Source organism: Castor canadensis, chromosome 18, assembly GCF_047511655.1.
Source record: "Castor canadensis chromosome 18, mCasCan1.hap1v2, whole genome shotgun sequence".
In the NCBI taxonomy this organism is placed as follows: domain Eukaryota; kingdom Metazoa; phylum Chordata; class Mammalia; order Rodentia; family Castoridae; genus Castor; species Castor canadensis.
In genome coordinates this window covers 11,102,310-11,116,641 of record NC_133403.1, presented here as the reverse complement: position 1 = coordinate 11,116,641, position 14,332 = coordinate 11,102,310, and the positions used below count along the sequence as shown (strand labels likewise).

The 14,332-nt window shown below is 39.5% G+C and overlaps 1 protein-coding gene across 9 annotated transcripts in view; it reads left to right on the top strand.

The window, feature by feature from the left end:
• The first annotated feature begins 1,740 nt into the window (after nt 1-1,740).
• Cabin1 (calcineurin binding protein 1) overlaps nt 1,741-14,332 on the top strand; it is a 143,242-nt gene continuing 130,650 nt past the window's right edge. For 2 of the 9 annotated variants that reach the window (XR_012443456.1, XM_074060808.1), the window contains exon 1: nt 1,742-2,070. Coding sequence is in view for 1 of the 9 variants with exons in the window: in XM_020169892.2 (XP_020025481.1) it covers nt 1,989-2,070 (82 nt within the window). In the remaining 8 variants the exon portion in view is untranslated. Of the gene's footprint in view, nt 2,443-14,332 lie in introns of all 9 variants that reach the window. The other 7 variants (XM_074060809.1, XM_020169887.2, XM_074060810.1 and 4 more) reach the window with 5 other exon arrangements.

Here is a 14,332-nt window from a genome sequence, read left to right as displayed (position 1 = left end):
CTGACCACTGGTTATGCCTCTCATGGGGGAGGGTGGTGGTGCTGTGGCTCATGCGTGTAATCTCAACTACTCAGGAGGCAGAAATCAGGAAGTTTGAGACTTGAGACCAACTCTTACAAAAAGGGATTTTCTATCTCAAGAAATAATCTCTGTGTGACAATTTATGATTGTAATCCTAGCTATGGGGAGGCATAGGTAGGATCAAGGTCGCAGGCTGGCCCTGGGCAAAAATGCAATCCTATCTGAAAAATAACTAAAGCAAAAAAGGGCTGGAGGTTTAGCTCAAGTGGTAGAGCACCTGCCTAGCAAGTGCAAGGTTCTGAGGTCAAACTCCAGTACCACCATAAAAAACAAGACCAAAAAACCACAAAGAACAACAGAAAACCTAGATCTTGGAGTTCTTTTCCTTGGCTTGTTGTCCCAATTGTTTCTGCCCTCATTCCTTCTGCAGACATGTTTCATAGGTGTCCTGGGTCCTAGAATGACTCAAGGAATGTTTGCAGGTTGAATGAATGAATGGTTGCAGTGCCTAAGAATGAGACTGAGGTCTTTAACTCTCAGCAGGATCATGAAGCGACTGTCTCCCTATATTAAGTAGATTGACTTTATAGTGAGAGTGAAGTCATCTGCCTGCTGTGTGGACTGGCACCTCCCTTCTCCAATGTTCTCTACCCCCATAGTGACTCTGAATTTTAACGCCTGTTACGACTGCGCTATCTGAGGTTGCTGCAGGAGCAACACTGTTTAACACTTTGAACCCTTGCCTCACAGCTCCTTCTTGCTCTGACTACCCTTTCACCTTTAATCAAAGGTTTCACTGTAACGCATCTTTCAGACACCACTTAGTGATCGAAGCACCCAATGTGCACATTACCCATGCAATTAAAAAATCATCGATTTCTGTTCTGCCATGCCCCACCCCCTTGCAGGGGTTAATTAAAGTTAAAGTCAAGGTCAATTACTTATTAATTTTTGTATCTTCTGGCATATCAATAGGGCCTTTTTTGGGTATTGCGCTGACTCTGAGTTAGTCAGCATAATTTTAGTCTTCGGTGTTTAAAAAAAAATTGTTTACTGTTTTTATACAATGCCAAAAAGGCTATAACATTCATTCTTATTTAAATCATTCTTGGACGATGCAAGGAGCCATGGATTCAACTCATTCGAAAGCCCGTCCCTACAACGGTTTATAGGAGTAACCTCTAGGGCTACAGGCATGATCCAAGTGGTAGAGCGCTTGCCTAACACCAACGAGGCCCTGAGTTCAAATCTCAGTACTGCCAAAAAATAACCTCTCCAAATGGAAGCCCTTGTCAGAAATCCCTCAACTCTGAAACCTCTGTTCAGCCTGATTTCTGACATTTACTCCACTTCCCCTTCATTTTTTCGATCTTTTTCCCCCTTTGCTTCAATAGTTTGAATCGAATCAAACTAGTTTGTGTCTCTTGGGTTATTAAACTCCCACCCCCTTTTCTTTTGAGACATTGTCTGGCTATGGAGCCAGACCATTCTTCTGTTTCAGCCTCGTCCTGCCTCAGCCTCCCGAGTGCTGAGATGACATAAGTTCACCACTATGTCCGTCTGGGCTTCATTTTTTTTACTTTTCAGAAAAAGGAGAGGCACGGGTAACGCAATAAGAAGGACGCTCTTCCGCCCCCGACTTCTAAGTGTTCCTCGGGTTTCCGCTGCTTTCAGAGTTCCTGTCCCAGGCCCTACCAAGATAAACAGGCCCTCGTTCGGCGACCGCTGAGGACCACGCGCGAGGTCAGCGCTTCACCAGTACTGCACGTGGTGGACCTGAAGTCCGATCCAGAGCTAGCGCTCTGAGCTCCCATATAAACTCTTGGACCTAGAGCAAGGACCCGGAGCCCCTTACGCACACCCCGCCCGTAAGGCAGGCGCCGCCCGCAGGGCCCCAGTGAAAGCACCGGCCAGCGAGCAGCGCGTGTGCCCACGCTGATTGGTTGGCAGGGCCGGCGCTCTAGCCAATGGAAACGCTCCTTGTTGTCAGGCGCGCAGCCGGCCGGCGCGGGGATCCTGGCGGACTGGCCGTTGCTGTGGAGACGCCTGGTGAGTTCCTAGGGCTGCCGGTGTGCTTCTAGGGGGGTTGTTCGGCTTAGGCACGCAGCTAGAGTGAGCCTGGGGCGCGGGGCGGGAGGACTGCGGGCGCGAGGTCGCGTCAAGTGAGATCTCCAGGGGACTCCTCCGGCATCCCCAGAGCCACCGTAAGGGAAAGCGAGGCCCGAGAGCAGGAGGGACTGGGCGGGGTCTTCTGCCTACTTCGCGGGCTTCCTGGTTCTTGCGGGCGGCCTGAGGTGTCCTAGGATGGGCTCCGGCCTCTGTAGTGGCTCGCGGTGACCACTGGGAGACTGCCAGGCGCACAGCCTGGCACTAGCCTTTTTCTTGGCGTCCTTTCACTCACCTTCACGGCAGCCTGCCGAGGTGAGGGGTGTGGTTAGGGCCATTTGCAGAGGTGGAAACTGAGACTGGGGGAAGGTGAAATGACTTGGCTTCTTGTCATCCCGTGGGTCGACTCGACTGCAAGTGAGACTTCCGTTCTGCGGCCCAGCCTCCCAGGAGGGGCGGGCCCTGGTTGGCTTGACGTCACGTGACGCGCCCAGGTCTCTGCACAGGTGGATCTGGGGGCTGCTTAACTCTTCAGGACCTGAGTTATTACAGATCCCGTGTGGTTCAGGTTCCTTCTGTGTGATTCATTTCTATGGTTAGAAATAGAATATCCTTAGAACGGTCTTGTTCAGGGGTCAGCGAGCCTTTGTAAACATCATTTGTATTGTTTCACGTGTTGTAAATTTAACAAGTATAACAGTACTTGTAGAGAATTATTTTAATCTTTATGGCTCACACTCTGTCTACTAAACTCTGGTGTTGTAGTGTGAGTACAGCCAAAGACAATACATGAGTGGCAATAGTCCACTAAAATTTTATTTATGGCTACTGAAATTTGGATGTTAGGTAATTTTTATGCGTCATGATTTTTTTCTCATTAGAAGTGTAAAAACCATTTTTTGCTCCAAGGCTGTGCAAAAGCCGTGTACATCCTGCCTAGCTTAGTGTACAGTGGTTAGCTTGCGGAAGCCTTGTGTAGTCCAGAGCCTCACACAGTAGAGGAAACTGCAACTGTAGAGGGAGGGGCATCTAGGCAAGTCATTCACACCCAGGTCTTTCCACAACCGAGTTTAAGACCATAGCATCCAGACTTGTAAGCCAGAGCAGGTCAGGAAACACCACCACATATCATTCTGGATCAGGGGCCGAAGTACCCAAAATGCTTGTTCTTCCCTTGTCCCCCCCCCCCTTTTTTTTTTTTAAATCATGTGTTCTTAGACTATGGAAACCATACTTTAAAGACTTTGGAAACTTGCTAGCTTAAAGTGGTGAATGTACTATTCTGAGAAAAATGCAACTACTGGACTGGGAATCTGAGAAATGATTGCATGTTGAGCACCTGTAATTGGAAAATCTGAAGTGCTCTGAAATCTCAGACTATTTGAGTGTACACATGACTGTACAAGCTGAAAATTCCACACAATGAAACTTTGTTTCATGTATACAATTATTAAACAAATTGTATAAAATTATCTTCAGGCTACAAGTATACCATGTATATGAAGCATAAATGAATTTAATGTTAGACTTAGGTCCTGAGCCCAAAATGTATCATTTTGTATATGCACATATTCCAAAGTTTGAAGGAAACTGTACTACAGACATGATTCAAATTTCACCAGCTTTTCTGCCAGGTTTCTGTTTTATTCCAGGATCCTGACCAAGATCCAGTTCTGCATTTAGTTATTTCTCCTTAGTCTGCTGCAGTCCATAATAGGTCCTCAGTCTTTTCTTGTCTTCCTTGGGTTTGCTACTTTTAAAGAATGCTGGTCAGGGATATTATTTATTTATTTATTTATTTATACTGTGGATTGAACTGTTGTCGTTTCGTCTAGTGTTCCTCACTTTGGATTTGTCCAGTGTTTTCTCATGATTGAAGTGAGGTTTTGCATTTTAGCCCCAAATACCACATTTTTGTGTCCTCAGTCATCTTATAAGGGAATCTAAGATGTTGGTATATTGTCTTATATATGACAATTACCCTGGTCACTTGGTTTAGTTGGCGCCTGCCAGGTTTCTACATTAAAAAGTTAGCATTGTCCCCTTCCTAGTTAATCTTGGAGAGGATACATATTCTGGTCCTCCATAAATTCATGCCCACTGACTTTAATATCTGCTTAGTGGATACTAAATTTGATGTTTGCTTAAATGTATTATCCACTTTGTCTTTCCTGCTGTATTGATTAGTTGAAAATCTACTGAAGAAAGAACTCTTCATTCTCTCATTTTTGATTACTTACTTGTATTAGCATGGACCATGGATATTCACTTTATTTTATGAGTTAGATTTCAATATTATTTTTATTCTGTTGCTTACTGTTTCTGTATTCGCTATTTAGAATCTTCTTCAGGTTAGCTTCTGTATTCTTTCAGTGGGTCCTTGTCAGTTTTTCTGAGCTCTTGCAGTGCTGCAAAGTGTTCTAAATTTATCTTGTATTTTTTTCAGCCTCAACCATGAAATCTTGGTTCTTTTAGTTTTTATCCAGTCAAGATAGTGTTTTTCAGTTACTTATGTTGGTTCTTTTCTTCCTCATGCCCTTCAGTATGGTTTTTGTTAGCTGTAATACAATTGGTTATATTCCAATTTGTGTTCCCACTATATCCAAGTTGATTTTTAATTGTTTATTTTGGGATGTGAACCTTGACTTTGGTTATGAGAGTCAGGGCTATACACACAGGTGTACTTAAGAGAAGTGTCACTTTCTTCTTCTCTACCATGCTGTTGCCATTCTCCTCTACTTTTTTTTTTTAAGTCCCTTTCCACTTGTCCTGTATAGCTCACTTTAATATTTGGATTATCCTGAGTTTCTTTTGCACAAATGAGCAGATAGATGTTTTTTTCCCCTTATATCCTTCTCTTATATGAAAGGTGGCGTGTTGAAAAGAGTTTATTCACTGGGTTGTCTATTCTTTGGGAGGTAAGATTTTTGAGCTCCATGTGTATTCTGGTTATTAATCCCTTGTCAGATGTTTAGCTGGCAAAAGTTTTCCTCCCATTTTGTAGGCTGTCTATTCAGTCTAGTGATTGTTTCCTTTGCTGTACAGAAGCTTGTTAGTTTGATACAGTCTGATTTGTCAGTCCTTTTCTCTTAATTGCTGCTATTGGAGTTCTCTTCAGGAAGTTATTGCCTATGCCTATATGTTCCAGTGTTTTCCCTATTCTTTCCTGTAGCAGTTTCAAGTTTCAGGAGCTCTTTGATCCACTCTGAATTGATACTAGTACAGGGTCAGAGACAGTTTCAATCTTGTACATGTGGATATTCAGCACCATTTGTTGAAGAGGCTGTCTTAAATGTGTGTTTTGGGTTCCTTTGTTGAAAATTAAATGGCCGTAGCTGCAAGGATTTATCTCTGCATCCTTTATTCTGTTCCATTGGTCTTCATGTCTGTTTTTGTGCCAGTACCATGCTGTTTTAATTGCAGTGGCTTTGTAGTATAGTTTGAAGTCAGATATTGTGATACCTCCATTGTTTCTCTTTTTGCTCAGGATTGCTTTGGCTGTTTGAGGTTTTGTGCTGCCATATGAACTTTAGGATTATTTTTCTGTCTCTGTGAAGAATGTCATTGGAATTTTGAAGAGAATTTCAATGACATCTATATGTCATTGAACATACAGATGGTTTTCGAGAGTATAGCCATTTTCACAGTGTCAATTCTGCTGATTCATGAGCATGGGAGATCTTTCTATATTCTGATGTCTTCTTTGATTTCTTTCTTCAGTGATTTATAGTTTTCATTGTAGAGGTCTTTCATTTTGTTAAATTTATGCTTAGGTATTTAATTTATTTTTGAGGCTATTGTGAATGGAATTGTTTTCTTGGTTTCTTTCTCAGTCTGTTTATTGTTGGTATATAGAAAAGTTACTGAGTTTGTATATCGATTTTGTGCCCTACTTTGCTGATACTGCTCATGATACCTAAGAGATTTTTGGTGGAGTTTTCAGGATCTTTTAGGTATAAGATCATATCATCTGCAAATAGAGATAATTTGATTTCTTCCTTCCCTATTTGAATCTCTCTTATTTCTTTCTCCTGTCTTAATTGCTCTGGCTAGGAATTCTAAACTACATTACATAAGAGTGAGGAGAGTGGACACCCTTGTCTTGTCCTGATCTTAGAAGAAATGATTTAAGTTTTTCCCCATTTAGTGTGATGTTGGCTATAGGTTTGTCATATATAGCCTTTATTATGTTGAGGTACAATCTTTCTATTCCTGGTTTCTTCAGAGCTTTTAACAAGAAAGGAGGTTGAATTTTGTCAAGGTTTTTTTTTTTCCCATCAATTAAAATGATTATGTGATTTTTATCCTTGATTCTGTTTATATGCTATATTGTATTTATTGATTTGTTTATGTTGAACCATCCTTGCATACTTGGGATTTCATCCTTGGGATGAAATCAACTTGATTATGGTGTATGATCTTTTTGATATATTGTTAGATTGGTTAGTATTTTGAGAATTTTTGCATCTATGTTCACTGAAGAGACTGGTCTATAATTCTCTTTTTATTATGTCTTTTTTTGTCTGGTTTTCAGATAAATTTTTTACTGGGTTTATTAGAATGAGTTTGGTAGTGTCCCTTTCCCTTTTCTATTTCATGGAAAAATTTGAAGAGTAATGGTATTCTTCTTTAAAAGGTTGGTAGATTTGTCAGTGAATCCATTAAGTCCTGGGCTCTTTGTTAGGAGACTCTTTATTATTGCTTCAATCTCATTACTTGTTATAGATTCTCTTGTTTCAATTTTGGTAGGTCAAATACATTGAGAAAGTTATCTCTTCTATTTTCTAGTTTATTTCAATATAGGTTTTCATAATATTCCCTCATGATCTTCTGGATTTCATTAGAGTTTGTTGTGATATTCCAGTTTTCATCTCTAATTTTATTAATTTGGTCTTTTCTCACCTCCTAGTCAGAATGGCCAAGAGTTTATCAATCTTACTTATTTTTTCGAGGAGCTAAGTTTTTGTTTCATTGGCTCTTTGTATAGTTTTTTTTTTTTTTTTTTTGGTCTCTTTCATTAATTTCTGCACTAGTTTTTATTACTTTTGTTGCCAGTTTTGGGTTTTGCTTGTTCTTGTGTTTCTGAAAGCTTAATCATTAGGTTATTTATTTGTGATCTTTATAGGTTTTTCTAATTCAGGCACTCTAAGCTATAAACTTCCCTCCCTGCACTGACTTTGCTGTATCCCAAAGGTTCTGGTAGGTAATTAGATTCTAGAACTGTCTCCTCCATGTGTTTGAATATTTTATGGTTTCTTTGCTGTTGAATTCTATTTTTATTACATTATAGTCTAATAGAATACAGGGGGTTACTTCAGCTTTCTTATATTTCCTAAGGCTTGCTTTGTGTTTTAAAAGATTATCTATTTTGGAGAGTTCCATGAATTGCTGTGAAGAATGCATATTTGCAGTAGTTAGATGAAATACTTTGTAGATGTCTGTTAAGTCCATTTGGTCTACAGTGTCAATTAATTCTGAGTGTTCTTTGTTGATTTTTTTTGTCTGGAAGACCTAACTATTGTTGTGAGTGGAGTCTCCCACTATTACCGTGTTGAATAATCTAACTATCGTTGAGAGTAAGTCTCCCACTATTACTGTGTTGGAGTCCATCTGTGCTTTTGAATTCAGTAGTGTTTTTTTTTTTAATGTAGTTGCATGCACTGTCATTTTGCACATATATGTTAAGAATTATTGTCTCTTGATGGATTGTTTCCTTTATTAATATGAAGTGACATTCTTTGTCTCTTGGAACTAATTTTGGTGTGAAGTCTGCTTTATCAGATATAAGTATAGCTTCTGACTGTTTGGGTCCATTTGCTTGAAAGATCTTTTTCATCCTTTACTCTAAGCCAGTGTTTGTCAGTGAGATGCATTTCTTTGTTTTTTTGGTTTTTTGGGGGGTTTTTTTTATAGGATTCGGGTTTGCACTCAGGGTTTTGCACTTGGAAGTCAGGCACTCCACCACTTGAGCCACACCTCCAGTTCATTTTACTGTAGTTATTTTAGAGATGAAGTCTTACAAATTATTTGCCTGACATGACCTTGAACCTTGATCCTCCTGATCTCAGCCTCCCAAGAAGTTAAGATGACTGTCATAAGCCACCAGTGCCCAACTGAGATGTGTTTCTTATAAGCAACAAATGGTTGGGTCTTGCTTTTTAATCCAGTTTGCCATTCTATGTCTTTTGGTTGGGGAATTGAATAGTAACATTCAGTGTTAATATTTAAAGTTATGTAGTGTTTCCAGTCGGTTTATTGTTTTTTGATGTTTATTTTCCCCTATTCTTTGTTTGCTGATCTACTTGATTAGTGTTGCTTATTATTTTTCACATTTTACTGACTGTGTCTGTCTTCTTCATTTCTGTGTAGGATTACTTGAAGTATTTTCTGCAGTGCTGGTTTGATGGTTATGCCTTGTTGGCATTTTGAAAGCCTCCTGTTCCTGGATGTCCCTCTCTTTCTTGAGATTGGGGGAGTTTTCTACTGTTATGTTATTGGATAAGCTATCTGTGCTTTTAGTTTGTTTATTCTCTTCTTCTATACCCAAGATTTATAGGTTTGGTCTTTTGATGGTGTACCAGAGTCTTATAATTTCCATTCATATTTTCTTAGTATTTTTTCATTGTCTTTGACTAATTGATCTAATTCCTGTACTTTATATTCCATCCCTGATACTTTATTTTCAACTTGTTTCTTTGTCCTTAGCTAGACTTTCAATTGATGTTTTTATTTGGGATATTGAATTTTTCATTTCCAAGATTTTAATTTGATTTTTTTAAGAATTCTAAATCATTATTGAGTTCCTCTTTCATGTCCTGAATTATCTTCTTTATTTCATTTATCCATATGTTTGATTCCCTTTGAGTTCAGTTAGTTGTTTATTTGTATCCTCTTTGAATTCATTCAGTTGCTTATATATCTCCTCTTTGAATTAATCATTCTTGACATTGTGGTTTTGAATTCATTGGTTGATATTTCTTCCTCTGTACTTTGTTTAAGGCTTTTATTGTGGAGTTGTTGGTTTTTGAGAGAATGCTATTGCCTTGTTGCTTCATGTGTCTGTGTTGGAATTTACTCATCTGGGGTCATTTTTGGTTGGAGGTTCCAGTCCCCTATGTCCCTTTGGGGCTTTCTCAAAGATTAGTTGGGACTCAGTAGTAGCTGGATCATGGTGTATTTTCTTGTCTCTAGACAGGGCGTTGTGGCTCAGTATTCAGACATTCAGCCTCAGTTCTCAAGATGCTGGGTGTCACTTCCTACTCTACACAGGGAGAGGAAATTTAGCTGCTAGTGCTATCACAGTTGATAAACCGCAGCCTTGAGATTATGGCAATCCCTAAAGAATATCAATCACTGCTACTGCTCCAGTATCTTTAGAGATCTATTGGAGCAAAGATGAGTCTTCGTGACCTAGGAAGACCCAAGGTAGTATTGGTGGTAATGGAGCAGATACAGGTGGGTAACTCAAGGGATAATACGAGGCATTTGGTTTTATAAGGCAGAAAGGCAGACAGCTAAGCTTAATTGAAGTGGTTAATGAGAAAGTGGAATGAGGTAGAAGAGATCTAGTTGATACTGTGTTGAGGGAGAGAGGAAGAAGAGAAATGGAGAAAATTGAGTGGACTAATAAAACCAAAAAAGGATGAAAGAGAAAGATGATCTCACAATCTGTTTACCAGCTGAAAATATAGTTAACAAAGGACGATTATGGGTGCATAAACAGAGATAAAAGAAAATATGAGCAGTTCTAGTTGTAGACAGAAGGAAGGTATAAGGAAAGGGAAGGGGAAGAAATGGATTAAGATTGAATACTGAAAGGCAGGTTCTCTTATGGCTCTCTTATGTCTGCAGTGAAAAGGTACTAAAGAGAAAATGGGAGAGTGAAAAATTACCCAAAGTGAAAACAATACAAACACATAAAAAAATTTAAATTTCCAAAGCTTAGCACTTAGCAGTGACAAAAACAAATTCACATATAAAAAATTTCAAAATTCTCTGGCTACCCTTAGAGAAGCAAAAAAAAAGAAAAAAAAACCCACAATTTTCTATGCCCTTCTGAGTGGATATTTTCCCCCCTGTTAGTGTCTGAGTCTTTTAGCCCATTAGGTTTCAGTCTAGTTGGATACTTGACTCTGAAATCCTATCAGTTTACCACCTTTGGCTCCTTTCCCAGAGTGGGGCCATGAAGAATTTGGATATCTGTTTGGGCCCTCCATTTGCTAGTCTCATACTGTCCCCCTCCCCTGCCCTCTTCATTTGTAGCTTTCCCCTCTCCCACGCCACAGACTACTTACAAACTATTACTGTAATCTGGGCACAGTTATTTGTCAGGTGTCTGTTCTGGTGACAGGCCTCTGCAGTTGGATGGAAAGTGTTGCCCAGTAGCTCCCAACAAAGAAGCATCCCTCTGCAATTTCTTAGATGGGGCTGGCAGCAGTACCCCAACTGCTCCTAAAGACTCTATTTTTTTTTTTTTTTTTGGTCACAATGGGGTTGGTTCTGTTGCTTGTTTCTTACTGGCTTCTTTGCTTCTTTACAATCCATGCACCAGATGCACATGTAGGAGCACCACGTTGGAACTTATGGGCCCCCACTAGAGTTCCTGTGCATAATGCTAGAGCTTCTGGGCAACAGGGAATTGTGTAGTGGTCAGGCAGGACCTTGGTGGTTCTGTGTGCACTGCATACCAGGCATGGGCTTTCGTGCACCATGTATGGGGAGCTTCTGGACAGCAGGGGGATATGTGCTGAGTGAGGGAGTGCGCTGAGCAGGGGCTTCTGGATGCAGCAAGGGACTGTGCTGCTGGTACACTGGGGGCTAGGAAAATGGTCTGTGGTACCTTGCTGCTGCAATTACCTTTGGCTCCTGGGGTGTTGATTCTTTGCAGTTCTGCAGGGAATTAGGTATAAGAATTTTTCAGTAAGGTGTGCCCAGGACAAAGAATGCTGGATGCTGTCACTTGGTCTCTATTTTGCCTCCTCTCTTTTAATTTATTCTTATATATGGTGAGAAGTATGTGTCTAATTTTATCTTTTCCCAAATGTCTTCCAGTCGTCCCAGCACTGCTCATTAAAAAATTCTTACTCATCTCTGTCACTTGAGGTATCACCTTTGCCATATTTTTAATTTCCATACTGTCATAGTCTGTTTTCTGTTGCTATAAAAAATATCTGAGATTGGGTACTTTATAAAGAAAAGATGTTTATTTAGATAATCGTTTTGGAGGCTGAAAGTCTTAAGATTGGGTGGCCCCATCTGTTTAGTCTCTGGTGAGGGCCTTATGGCAGATGACATCACAGTGGAGGAAGCTGTATAGAAGAAATCACATGACAAGACAAAAAACCAGAGAGATTCCATGGCCTGGCTTACTCATTTTATAATAACCTGCTCTCTCAGGAACTAACTAGTGTCCTGGGAAGAACTGTATTAATCTCTTCCGAGGGCAGTACCCCCAATGACCTGATCACCCTCTACCAGGCCTTAACTCAAAGGTTGCACCATCTCCCAGTATTGCTACACTGATAACCAAGTCGCTAACACTTGAACAATGGAGCACCCACTCAAACCGAATCCAAACCACAGCATGTAAGTACTCAAGTCTAGTGCTGGGCCTGGTCTCTTTGTGTGTGAATGCACCAGTAACACATTGTTTTAATTGTTAAGGCTTTATGTACTATGTTTTAATATGTTGTAGGCTTTTCCTTCCCTTACAGTTTTTCATTTTAACTGTTGTCTTACATTTTTGTTTCTCCAAATGAACTTACTATTAGTATCAACTTTTCTACTCTCTTGTTGGTATTTTTATTGGGAATGGATTGAGCTTCTAAATTAACCTGGGGAAAATGGACATCTTTGTACTATTGGATCCTACCCAAGAACAGGAGATATCATCCCATTTCAAGCTCACTTTAGTATCTTTCAGGAGTGTTTTAAAATTGTCCTGGCATAGGTTGCAGATTTCTTATTAACTTTCCTAAGAATTTAATAAATTTATGGCTATTGCAAATGGGGTTTTTCTACCACAGTGTCTTCAGTTATATTAAGATTATTGATTTTTTAAATAGTAATCTTGTATTATGCTGTTTCACTGAATTCTTTTATTAGTATATAAGTTTTACCATTGATTATGGAATTTTTCAGGTATTCTATCATACTGTCTGCAATTAGTGACACTTTTACTTCCTTACCCATTTTTATGCCTCTAATTGCCTTCCCTATTGTCATTGCACAGGCTGATACTCCTAGTACAATGGTAGGTATAACAGAGATAGTTATCCCTACTTTGTTCCTCATATTAATGGAAATGTCTTTAGTGTTTCTCCATTGAATAAGATTTTGGTTTTAGAACTAAGGTATTTCTGTTTTACCATGGTAAGAAAGTATTTTTAGGTTTCCATTTCTTAAGTGTTTGAGTTTTGTTTTGTTTTTTTCATTGCTAAGGTTTGAACTCAGGGCCTCACACTTGCTAGGCAGGTGTTCCACTTGAGCCACAACCTAGTCCTTTTTTTGTGTGTGTGTTTTTTTAATCATGAAAGGGTTTTGAATTTCATTGAAGACCTCGTTTATGCAGATAAAATTGTATGATTTTTTCCCTTAGATGATTTTATTGTGTTTTACATATGTTTTCATTGGTATCTTTCTTTAAATTTCTCCAACTTTAGTGTATTTCTTTTTCATCCAGAAATTGTTTAATAGAAGATTCTTAAATTCTTGGATGGATGGACCATTCTTCTTTTGAGGTTGTTGGTGGCAGTAAATTCTAGTTATAATAGGTTGTGATTAGAGAGTGTTGTTTTTAATAATTTTACTTTATGGAACGTGTTTTTATTGTGATCTAACATACAGTCTGCACAGTGTGGGTGTGGCATGGGGAATCCTAATTTAGTCTGCCTAGTCTAGTCAGAGAGCTCCTAGTCTAGTCAGGCTGTTGTCCCATTTTATATACAAGGACACCAAGGATAGTAAAGGGTCAGGGACTTAGGCATCTTTAGACAGAGCTAGTCGTGATCTGAAATCTTTCCACTTCTAATCCAGTGCCCTTTTAATTCCAGGTCTAGGTAAGACAGTTTTATTAAGGAAGTGAAAAAAACTCAACCAATGGGTAGCTGTTGAGTACTCACTCAAAAGTGAGTTAGGAGGCTATGTGATGCTCAATAGCATTGGAAATTTTCTTGGATTCAGTGCACAGAGCCCCGCTGGTGAGTGAGAGATTGACTGTGAAGTGGGCCTGTGAGATTCCCCCTCTCTTCTGATTTCCAGTGGGCTCCATCCCTGGCTGCTGGGCTTTGTCTGCTACGAGTCATCAGGAGGTTTGTGCTGCTGGTCTGTGCCCTGAGCTGTTGACCTTATGTGGGAATGATCAGAGTCTAACAGACAATTGATTGAGAATAGCATCTCTGTACTTTGAAATATGTTCATTTTTCATCCTAATTGGAAGCTCTTTTATTCTATTGATTGTTAATTGAGGATTTAAAAAAAATCACTGTTGTTATTGTTGTTTTGCTATGGCGAGAATAAAACCCAGGGCCTGGCACATAATAGACAACACTCTTCCACTGAGCTACATCCTCTGCTCTAGGTTGTGGTAAAATATTGTACTTTAAGCGTCTTAAGGTGCAGTTTAGTGGCATTAAGTATATTCACATTGTATGCAACCATTCCCAGAACTCAGCCTCCAGAGCTCTTTACATTTTGCAAAACTGAAACTTTGTTCCTGTTAAACACTGTTGACCTCTTCCGCCCAACCCTAGCAATGACCTTTATAATTTTTTGTCTCCGTAAATTTGCCTATTCTTTGTTCCTCATGTAAGTGGAATCATAGCCTATTTGTTTCTTTGAGTCTTGCTTATTTTTCTTGGCATAATGTTTTCAGGATTTATCCTTGTTGTTGCAGGTGTCAAAATTTCATTCCTTTTTGAGATCCACTAATATTCTATTGTTTGTATATATCCCATTTTATTTATCCATTTCTATGTTGATGGACACTTGGGTTGCTTCCACCTTTAGGCTGTTGTAGGTGTGCAGATACATCTTCAAGTCCCCGCTTTCATATCTTTTAGGTAAATATTCAGAAGTGGAATTGCTGGCTCATTTGGCAATTCTGTGTTTAAGTTTTTGAGGAACTGTCATAGTATTTTACATAGCCTGCACACATTCTTACCAGCAATGCATAGGGCCCCAGATTCTCTGTATCCTCACAAATTCT